Genomic DNA, 12,136 nt, shown 5'->3' with positions numbered 1-12,136 from the left:
ACCTTTTTGTATTAGTAGATTGTTTTTTAGAAGTATGAAAGCATTCATTAGTCTTTATAGTTAAATAAATATATAATCATTATTTGAAGGCTCATCTCTTCAACTTAAATATTCTGGGAATGCTCATCAATTTAACTCTTAGCAGACAAAATTTCTTTGTTAATCCTCACCCAAGAATATTGTTTTCCATTGATTTTGAGAGAGAGTAGAAGGGAGAAGAGACACACAGAGAGAAACATCGCGCGCACACCCAACTGGAGCCAGGGATCAAGCCTGCAACTGAGGTATCTGCCCTTAACCAGAATCAAACCAGGGACTCTTCAGTCTAAGGGCCAACATTCCAACCACTGAGCCAAACTGGCTAGGGCAGCGGACAAAATTTCTAAGTGACAGTTCTGCTGTGTGATAACTTGATTAATGCACCAAGAAAAAAAGAAGACAATTTCAAACAATAATGATTAATTCTGGAGAGTAAGATTATAAAGTGATTTTTCTATTCTTTAGATCTTTTTCATCTTGTCAAATTTCCATAAATATATATGTATATTTTCTACAAGTATGTATATTTAATTAATATTTAATTAACATTTAATAGGAACACTGTATTTAGAAGTCTCATTTCAAAGCTATTTAACATAGTACCCTACCACTATCCTTTAACTCAATTTCTCATATTTTAACACATCTCTACCTGCAGCAACCACAAGTATACTAATATAGCTACCTCTTTTATTACTACAAAATCTTCAGGGCAAAAATTAGAATAGATAATTCTTTGCTGTAATTTAGTTGTCAAGAACACTCTTGAGTATATCACATACAGACCTCATCTTAAAAAAATGCCAAAAATTATTGAGTATTCTAAAAGATACTCATAAAAGATGTAAAGTGTACCTACCAGTATTCTAAAACAGAAACAAAACAATCCCTATGAGAACAATTTTAAAGACACACAGTTACATTAAAAACTAACAGACTCCTAAGTAATTAATTATACAGGATTAAAATTGCTTTTATAGTTTTAAATTATTATCGTGTTATCTCAACAAGACAAATTTTCTAAAACTAGGAATACTGTCACTTATCTCAAATCCCTCATAATCTAAAGTGATTTTGCTGAATCTGAATAATGCTTCTTTAAAAAATTTAGTTAAAAAAGTATACTAATAGTGCACTTCTAAACATCATTTAAAGAAAAACAGAATTCCATCACTGTCATAAGTTTTTATGTATATAAGTTTAAAAGTTCTACTAACTACAGTATGTATAAAATCATTTAACTTAATACATAGAGCTATGACTTTAAATATAACTAACTTTCTCAAATTCACTGACAGGGAAATATCCAAGATTATGAACAGCCACACGTAAGAAATAATCAATATTTATATTTGCCAAATAAAAGAATGAACTCCTATATTGCATCTCGCACTAGTAAAAGCTATATAATCTGAGACTTTACAACAGGACTATTTTGTCAATAACTTGGAATAACAAATACTAAGAGGGAAACCTTGCCCAGAGAACAGAGATAATAATGGAGTTCAATGACTGAACTGGAAATAGACCTGGCATAACACAAACAAGATACTTTCTTTTCTTCTCAGGTTTCATATTTAGGATGATAGGAAAGAGGAAAATAAAAATAGTATACCATGTTAGTTATTCCAAATTCAAAACTGATGAAACCAATTTTTCCAAAGATCTGAACATTTCTCAAAGGTTCTTTAATTAAAAGACAACCCATGCTCTGGCTGGTATGGCTAAGCAGTTAAAGAGCATCAGTTGGGCGCACCATATACCTGGGTTGTAGGTTTGATCTCCTATGCGGGAGGCAACCATTTGATGTGTTTCTCTCTCATCAATGTTTCTCTCTCTCCCCCTCCTTCCCTTCCACTCTCTCTGATTTAATTTTAGAATAGTTTTTTTGTTTTATTATTATTATTTTTACTTATCTTTATTTTCTGTTCTTTTTATTTTGGAGGAGGTGGGAGGATAAAAAAAAAAAATAGATTAGACCCAATAATAGCCTAGGAAGGGATATGCCCTGGTAGAGATGCACAGCTATAGACAAGTTTCATAAAGTGTCATGTCTAGTCTGTACTTTCAAAAAAATCTCAAAAAAAATGAGAAATAAGGAGTTCACTTAATTTCAAAACTGAACTATTCATTAATACACCTCACATTTTTCTCCATGTTATGGTTCAGTTTGAGAAACTGGTTAATTTGAACATTAATTACCCAGCAATCTATATATCTAAAAGTCTTAAGCAAACCAGAACAACCAGTCGCTATGATGCACACTGACCACTAGGGGGCAAATGCTCAATGTAGGAGCTGCCCCCTGGTGGTCAGTGTGCTCCCACAGCCAACCTTCACTGGCTGGCCAACCTCCCACAGTCCCTCCCGCCTGCCCCATGGCTGGGATGGGGAACAGGGGTGGGTAGCAGGGGACAGACAGTCCCTTTCCGGGAGAGAGGGGTGAGGGGGGGACCGAAGGCCGGCTCCCTCCTTCCAGCCAGCAGCCAACCTCCCATGCCACCCCCCAGCTGGCAGGCCCCAATCAGCCCACTGCTGCCCACCCTGGCAACAAGGGAAGGAGGGGGGAGGCAAGGAACCAGGCAGTGGCGGGGCATTAACAATGGTGGCAGTGGCATCCAGCATCCTTTCTTTTTGCAGCTGGCCCGGCGACCATCACCTCCTTTCTGATCCAGCCCTGATCGGCCAGGCCCCTGATCAGCCCTGATCACCGGCCAAACCTAGGGACCCCACTCATGCATAAATTTTGTGCACCAGGCCTCTAGTAAGAACATAGTTAAATATAACTGTAGTCCTCCTTGTTCATGTTTTCCATCCCTAAACCTACCATCATTTGTAAACTAGCTCTCTCTAGAAACTCCCTAGTTTTAGTGACCATTTTCATGGTACAACAGGCAGAAATATATATAATGTTTTATATAGCTGTATCATCACATTATTTAATAAGGACTATGATATTTATTATCTCCAATCTTATATAATCTTATTCAATATTATGCTTAACTTTTCCTTTAAAAACATGCTTTGGCCGAAGCCGGTTTGGCTCAGTGGTAGAGCGTCGGTCTGGGGACTGAAAGTTCCCAAGTTCGATTCAGGTCAAGGGCATGTACATTGGTTCCGGGCACATCCCCAGTAGGGGATGTGCAAGAGGCAGCTGGTTGATGTTTCTCTCTCATCGACGTTTCTAGCTCTCTATCTCTCTCCCTTCCTCTCTGTAAAAAAATCAATAAAATATATATATTTTTAAAAAGCATGCTTTGTTCCAGACCATTTATAAAAAATTAAAAAAATTAAAAAAAATTTTTTTTTACCCAGAACTCAAAAAAACCAACATTTTCAATTTATTCCTAACAATCTTGTTGTTATTCCCATAACCACAATTCAGTACGATCTACCTGTGCCCTTGGAGAAAGATTGCATCATCTATCAAACTTGTTTTATAAAGAAAGTAATACTGGCTCCAAAAAATATTCCTTAAGTATTATTGTGATCATCACATTTTTTTTTTTACCTGACCCTCCTTTATAGTTTCATCCAGAAGTAAATTTAAAATGTCAACTCTCTAACAAACCAGGTAATGTTTACGAATTTTGCAAGATGACAGAAAGCAACCTGTTTTGTTTTCAATAATTATTCCTGTATATAATTTCAAATTTCATAGCATTCTTTGTGAAAATAAAATCCAACATGTTGCTTTCAATAATTAAAATCCCAAATTATAAATCAGAATAAATAACTATACTGCTCCACAATTCCACTTCCTCATGACTGTGTAAGATGAGTTAATAAAGACCCCCCCAAAAAGTTAAGAAATTTACCACCATAAGTCAGGAAGGGTATTTTATTTCTGGATGGCAAGTGGATAAATGCAAAACTCTACCAGACGGGAAAGGTTCCAGGGATTAGAAGGGTATTCATATTTGCTCATTACCTTCAATTCTCTAATGACTTTTTTCCAAAAGGTGAAAGGTGAAAGTTGTTAGTCAGACTAGGCATAGTTTACCAAGGATAATGGTGCCCCCTATTGGTCCTAAAAAAACCATAAGTTATACCAGTAGGTACTACTTCATATATCATTACATACCATTTTCATCTACGGTCAAGTTAAAAAATTATAAGGAAGTTCACTACATCCACATTCTCTAACACACTAAGTTATCTTTACAAAAATGCAGAATACTGTTATAAGTGTAGATACATTGCCTCAAGGACCTTAAAAAAAATCCATCTCCTAGTCAACTGGATGCCAGAAGAAGTGGTCTAGTGAATAATCTAGTGAATTTCTGGGAGTCGCATTATACTGATTTGATTATTATTCAACAATGAAAATTTTACAATACTCCAATGAGGTTGGTGAGGTTTAACAATGACTAAATTGAGTAAAGTCCAATTAAAACATCTGACAGAAGTCTACCAAAAATAGCTGCAACAAAGTTTGGATACTTTAAGAATTGAGGTCCTAAATATTTCCAGAGTACGTAAGTGGCTAAAGAACATTTATGAACTACTACTACTTTAGGGATCTAACTTCATGAAAATGTAGCAGAAGATGCTAAGACAAAGAATATGCATGGTACAGTATAGTAGGCGATATAAAGATGTATAAAACAAGGTTTCAGTCTTCAGATCTGACAATCCATAGAAGATGAAAACTGCTTCGTTAATTAAAAGACAAAATATGACAGTCAGAGAAAGGTAAGAATCACATGGTCTCACTCATATGTAGAATTCAATGAACCAAATAAACTGATGAACAAAATAAACCCAGAGACACAGAAGCATGAACAGACTGTTGAACCTCAGAGGGAAGGCAGGGGAGGGTGGGTGGGAAGAGATCAACCAATGAACTTGTATAAATATACGCCTAACAAGTGGACACAGACAATGGGGTGGTAAGGGCCTGGAGGGGGCAGTGGGAGGGATGAATTGGGCTGGAAGAGGTTAATGGGGAGAAAAGGGAACCTATATAATACTTTCAACAATAAAGATTTAAAAAATAAAAAAATGTTTTTTACGCCAAAATAGGAGAATTTAGGAGGAGGGTAGGTATAGCGCTAGTTTACCAGAAAAAAAAGGGGGAGGGGCCTAAATATTTGACCCCCTACTCCACAATACAAATGGACTTTCTTTGTTACCACATTACTTCAAAAGCAGTTTCCCAATTCCAAACTATCCACATAAATGCCTGTCTGATTCCCCACTACCACTGCAGTGAGAATGTTTCAAAATAACATGGTGGGTGAGTAGGTGGGAGGGAGGGAAGGAGAGAGGGAAGGTTACCATCCAAGATTTCTAATCGAAGTTTTGCATACGGTATATACTATGGAGGTAAAGGAAAAAAATTATAAGCACCTTCAACAAATCTTGTTTCATTTCAGGGTATTCACAGCCTATTAAAACCCCAAGAAATATCTCCTATTTAAAAAAGTATTTTTTTAGCTTAATAAAGATAGACTTAAAAGTAAAAATCTTGAAAGGAAAAGAGAAGCAATAGGCTTCCTCTAGGGAGGATAGTTTTCACTGTAAAATTTCTTTATGTTAATTCTAGATGGTGAGTATATGGATATATTTATTGGTACTTTTATCTATTTCTTCTCAATGAGTTTTTCAGAAAAAAAAAAAAAAAAAAGGAAAGGAAAGAAAAACTTGAAATAATCAATTTGTCTTCAGTGGTGGCCCTACTGCCAAAAAGTATATTACTCTATACTATCTAAATTTATCTTAACATTATCTGAAATGCCAATATCAAAGATGTGACTTTACATTCAACATACAGCATAACACACCAAGTGGATGAGTGAATGAATTAATGAACAAGCCTTGAATCAAACAGATATAGGTTAACCCCCACTCCGCTACATGACACTAATGAAGTTACCTCAAGTTCTTCTAAACTAGTACCTTTGCCTCTAAAATAAATATCCCCTCCTAACATTTGTATACATCTGAAACATATAAATATATCCAGTCAATATCATGCTTATACCTCCCAAACCTATATTTAATCATTGGTACATTTTCATGTCAATGTGTCTTAAAAGTTTTGCTCACCATTGCTTACCCAGTATAGCAAAAATGCCTGGCTTGTAGTAGGAACTCCACTTACTGAATAATGAAACAAATATGATGGCACCTATTTCACAGAGTAATGGTGAAAATGAAAAGAGAATATATGAAAGCTGTATAAACTCATTTAAATCTCACAGCAATTCTATAAGACAGGATCTATTATTATTGCCATTTACATACAAGAAAAATGAGGGAGAGAGTGTTTAAGTAACTTGCCCAAGATCTAGGTGGATGGATAAAGGATTTGAATACAAACTCCAGGGCATGCTCTTAACTATTATGTTAGCCTTGACACAAAATAGGCACTGAATAGGTAATAGTTTTTATTATGTTTTTTAAATGTATATACACTGAATGGCCAGATTATTATGATCTCTGAACGCATAATAATTTGGCCACTCAGTGTATATCCTATATAATAAAAGGCTAATATGCAAATTGTCCCCTCAACCAGGAGTACAACCAGCAGGCAAGCTGGCCAACCAGGCATGTCCCCTCCCACTGGACAGGTTGGCTGGCCCCCACCCATGCAAGAATTCATGTACCAGGCCTCTAATACGTGCACACACGTGTACACACACACACACACACACACACACACACACACACGGCCAGATTATTAAGCATACAGAGATCATAATAATCTGGCCATTCAGTGTATATCTAGATGGCTTTTATCAGAAATTCAATAATCAACATCTATTAGTTAAACTGGCTTTACCCCTAATAACTATGGAAATCCAAACTCCAACTATTTGGCAGTCCTTGGATCCACGAAGAAAAAAACACTATTTTTTCTCTTGGTTTCCTAAATGAATTAATAGAAAATGTTTGTTTATCAAGTATTGTGCTTAAACAGAATAGGAGACAATGTCATTATGACACCACAACTAATGCTTCAAAGAGCTTAACATCTAGTTTACAAATACTGCTTCTTCAATTAATAGATGAAAATGGGAAACAAGCATCTCAACTCTACCTCTTTCATGTCAATAAAGATTCTCCAAAATACTTTGGAAAGTCGGTACTAATTTATTTACTGATTTCCTTGGTCTAAAATTTCTTCACTAAGCTGTTCCTTAAATTTAAAGCCTTAAGTTACCTATAAAAATATATGGCATCCTGACCAACTTCTATTGAATTTACATTTTAGGCACACAAAAATGTTATGTTTGTACATGAGTCCTACTTTAAAAACTATATGTTTTTGTTTTTTATTTCAGAGAGGAGGGAAGGGAGAAATAGAAACATCAATAATGAGAATTATTGATCATCCCTCCTGCATGTCTCCTCCTGAGATCAAGCCTGCAACCCCCCCATGTACCCTGACTGGGAATCAAACCACTGAGCAGCACAGCAGTGCCATTTGTCCTACTTTTAACAGCAAAATTTTCCTGTTTGAATTCTGCTTTAGCAAACATTGATGCAATTCAATTACATTTTAAAATGCATTCAGTAGAATGCAATGTTATGTTTTAAAAATATGTTTTTAATGATTTCAGAGAGAGGAAAGGAGAGGGAGAGAGGAACAGAAATAGAAACATTAATGATGAGAGAGAATCATTTACTGTCTGCCTCCCGCACACCTCCTACTGGGGATCGAGCCTGCAACCCAGGCAGGTATCCTGATGCGGATTGGTGTGTGACCTTCTGGTTCAACCACTGAGCCATACCAGCTGGGCACATGCAATGTTATTTCTGAAATGGACTATCAACACTTGCCATTTCAACATGTTTCTCTTTGTAATATTAGAGTTAGTAATTTAACTTAGTCTACTAATTTGAAAAGGAGTGCATCGCAGCAATATGGAAAATGGGAAACAGAAGCTGTTAGGAAATACATTTCTGTTTTCCATATTGGTCAGTTACCCACTGAAAGACAAGATAATTACACACTTCCATTTTTTATCTAAGGTTTTGTATCAAATGGGGAGGAAAAAAGGAAGATCTCTTGGTCTTAGGTTTTTGTTTCCAGGTATATCCAAAGTTACAATAATTACCTAAAATATGATCATTCTATTCTGAAATGCTGAACAGAAAATCCCATTCCAATAACCTGTTTTAACATTTAATAAGAATTAGATTCTTTTTCTTAGACACTCAAATAAAGCTATTTTCATTGTATTGCCTTTCCTTCCAACTTTTCCTCTTTCAGCAGAATATCCTTTTAGTATTTCTTTATAGCAAATGTAGTCATGTTATCCTCCACCTTTTCAGATTAAATACCCCCAAAACATAACTTTTTATATTCCTCTTTAACCTTGTGATGATTTTTAATGGAACGATAATCTTAAGAATCATGTTATCCACTTTTTTCACTGTGTAGCTAATAACCTAATGAATTCAAAAAGGACTTAAATACAAGTATTAGCCACAAAATTTCCTAGCACTAGAAATTTAAACTTCTGTCAATATGTCAATAAAATAATAATGAAGTGAAAAATATTGCACGAGTGATCCATTTAGCTTATAACATATAGTGACCATGAGGTTTATTTTTCTTTATTTAGGTCAAGGATAGAGGCAGTTATAGACATACTGTACTCCTTTCTGTCTGCTCATGCCTCATCATGTATCTACATAGATTATTTTTAATGGTTGCACTTTTTTACACTTATCTTTTGACTCATTGTCATAACAAATGGCAAACCAACTATACAGAACAAAGTAACTTAAAAATAAACATACTCCTCTAACTGATAAAATTCAATACATACCATTCCTGTGGGTTTTTTTTTTTTTAAAGGAAAACCTAACTCACAAAATAAGCACACCTACAAACTTAAGACTTTTCTACTTGATGTAAGAGATAACTCAAAGTTATGCTTATCAGGTCAAAATCCAATGGGCTAAACTAACTTGATATGTGAGGTTTGCAGCATATTATTCCAGTAAGTAATGCATTCAACTTGGCATTGAGTTCCAAACCAGAGCTTGATATTTTGTTAGAGAATTTAAAATATTAACATTGGTATTTTACCCACAATTACATTATTGTGTTAGCATGCAATTCACTACTTATTTTTTGAAAGAGGTCAAGAAGGAAATACAAAGAAGTTGTCAAAAAGTGTCTGAACCATTAGAAAACTTTGATTTTGCTACTACCCACACAATCAGTTTCCTTTAAGCCTTGTTTCTTAATCAATAAAACAAAAGAGTTGAACCAGGTTTCTCTAAAATATTTCTCATCCCTGTGAAGAATCATGCATCTGAAAGTTCTACTATAATAGATTTTATTGAAAACAGGATCCTATCACATCACTCTTTTCAATGTTTCAAATGCAGCCTGAACAACTATCCTGAAACATCCAACCAGATCAATACAATATCTATCAATACAAACCAATCCACAGAATTCAACAGATTAGTGAAATAGCAGGAAATATCCATCTCTTTGGTATACACACTTAAACGATTACTTCTGTATTTATATAATGTCATTCTCTCTGAGGTAAAAGAGAAACTGGTCTTCTAATAATAGACAAGTCTCAAGCTCTTTAAAGGGTATTTCTCTATTTGAACAGCATCTAAGATTCAATAATGCAATTTTCCAAACAAACACAAAAAAACCAGCCTTGCACCAAGTTAAGCTCTATGTTTGCAAAATAGAATAAATGGCAAGTGGTACTTCTGGACAATTCAGTTGTTCTCTCCTAACTAAATTTATAACCAGCCTTGAAAGCCGTTTTCCTTCAGCTGCCTTAAATTACAACTTATTTATTCATATCAAAATTTTTAACTTCCATTTCAGAGAGTACACAAGAGTTACAAAAAGAAAAAAGAAAGAAAGAAAAAAGAAAAGAAAGAAAAGAAAGCCTGCTAACTAGTAAGGCTAACCCTTAAGTTTGTTGTCAGCATGGCATGTTTTACTGAACTTTGGGGTTACACAGCCTCCGGTGAAGAACGAGGTCCTGCAACGCCGCCTGTCTGTGGACCCGGGAAAAATTACAAACAGTTATGAAACCAGATCACTAGGACAAACCAAGAGGCCTTCCTATTCCAACTCACCACAACCGAGCCTGGCTCCAAGTAGGCACTTTAGTTGTCCCATATCGTCTGGAAAAACATAACCTAATTCTTCCTCACTGAGGAAGCACCTGAAGAGGTAATGCGAATGCACATGGAAGGATCAAGTGTAATTCTCACCCTCTGCATTTTATATAAACGTATATGGATAGAAGATCCGTTTATGCAAAAGCCTTGAAACATGGAGGAAGTGAAGGTTACTTATGGCAGCCACAATTAGGAGAAAGACCTGTGGCAGAACAATATGGAAAAGTACAGCTTCTCACGTGTCCCTCACACACACAGACACAACTCTCAATCCATTGCAACCTTACCCCCCCCCCCAAAAAAAAAAAAAAAAAAAAAAACACAAAAACTGCTCCTCGAACCTCACACCTGGGAGAAATTTACCCACTTCCAGTCATCCCCCACCCCCTTGAGACTCGTCTACCCATCATCTTCCTCCTGCAGATGGCCCCCGCCCCCGCCCCCGCCCCAGGCCGACCCCACCGGGTGTTGCCAATAGGGAATCTAACCAATTTTTCCCCTCCCCATCCCAGGGTAATGAACTGCTCCCTAACTCCGTGGACTCTGCGGTCCTCCCACCCCCACGTGTCAGCTACCCTCCCCCATGGTGGCCCCATACCTCGCGATTCAGGCCGGGGAAAGAAAAGAGGGCAGGGGGAGCCTGGCCCCCGACATACATCAGCCCGCAGGAATCTGCCCCCCTTCGCCAGTGCCCGCCCCCGCACCGTCGGCCCCTACCCTCTGCAGCCCCTTCCTCCTCCCTCCTCCCTTTCGAGCAGGCCCTTGCCTCAGAAACCTCCTCCTCCTCGTCGTCGTCGTCCTCCTCTTCCTCGCTGTTGTTGCTGCTGGTGCCGCCGCCGCCGCCGCCGCCGCCGCCTCCACCACCGCCGCCTCCACCGCCGCCGCCGCCGCTGTTGTCGCTGTCGCTGCTGCTTTCGCTGCTGCTGGGGGGTCGGCAAGTCCGGTTTCGCTTGGCCTTGTGGTGCGGCTGCTGCTGCTGCTGCTGCTGCTGCGGCTGCGGCGGCGGCTTCTTCTTGAGGAGCAGGTCGCAGACTCGCACCATCCCACGAGGAGAGGAGGCCGAGCGAGCCCCGCTGCCGCCGCCGACCTCCGCCGCTGCCGCCGCCGCCGCCGCGGGGGGGCCCGCCACAGCCGCCGCCGCCGGGGGGCTCCCTTCTCCTTCAGCAGCAGCAGCAGCAGCAGCAGCCGCCGCCGCCGCCGCCGCCGCCGGAACCGTCGCCTTCTCCATCCCCAGGGAAAGAGGGAGGGCGCGGGCGGGGGAGGGGCGCGGGGGCTACACTCTACCGCGACTCGGGCTGCACCGGGGCCAACACAGCGCTCGGTGCCGCCTCCGCCGCCACAGCCTCGGTCACCTCTACTGCCGCCGCCGCCGCCGCCGCTCCGCCAGCTCTCACCTCGTCTCGCGATACTAAGGGCGGGGAGCCTGGCGGAGGGAGGGAGGGAGGGAGGGAGAGAGGGAGGAGGGAGCGTCAGGGAGCAAGGAGGGGGGGGGGGCGGTGAGACGTACAGGAAGACCCGGGTGTCGGGGCACTCAGAGGAGGGAGCCCGCCGTGCAGCGAGGTTGAGCGCGCCTCGGACGGCTTCCGAAGAGCAACCGTGGGGACAGAGCGGGCCGCGGACGCTGCCGTGGCGCCCGCGAGCGCCCCAGCCTCTCCTCTTCCCTCGCTAATTTCCCTCACTCACTGCACTCAGCCCTGCGGTCTTCCTGCCCCACTTGAGCCCTGAACGCAGCCGCGGGCGGAAGTGCCGTGACGCCATCAGCCGGCGCCCGGACGGCGGCGCGCGCGTGGACGCACGGGGAGATTTCAAGGGCCAGTGCGCGGCTTCCTCCGGGCGGCTGCGTGCGCCTCAGCGTGCGGCCCGGGGCTGCGGGGAGCGGCTCCCCGGCCTGCCGAGGGGGCCCTGGGGGCGGGAGCGCGGTGCAGACAGGGGGTTAGCGGGAGGCCCGGACCTCCAGATGCGGGAGGTGGGGCCT

At 40.4% G+C, this 12,136-nt stretch overlaps 1 protein-coding gene across 4 annotated transcripts in view; it reads right to left on the bottom strand.

The window, feature by feature from the left end:
- ANKRD17 (ankyrin repeat domain 17) overlaps positions 1-11,529 on the bottom strand; it is a 156,415-nt gene extending 144,886 nt beyond the window's left edge. For all 4 annotated transcript variants that reach the window (XM_084890475.1, XM_084890476.1, XM_084890479.1 and 1 more), the window contains exon 1: positions 10,928-11,529. In XM_084890475.1, the coding sequence (XP_084746601.1) occupies positions 10,928-11,389 (462 nt within the window). In that variant the 5' untranslated portion in view covers positions 11,390-11,529. The remainder of the gene's footprint in view (positions 1-10,927) is intronic.
- Positions 11,530-12,136: the final 607 nt, after the last annotated feature.

The sequence above is a fragment of the Pipistrellus hanaki genome (assembly GCF_964339955.1).
Source record: "Pipistrellus hanaki genome assembly, chromosome: 1".
NCBI classification, from domain to species: Eukaryota; Metazoa; Chordata; class Mammalia; order Chiroptera; family Vespertilionidae; genus Pipistrellus; species Pipistrellus hanaki.
The sequence above is the reverse complement of the archived record's forward strand: the minus strand, read 5'-3'. Positions and strand labels throughout refer to the sequence as shown.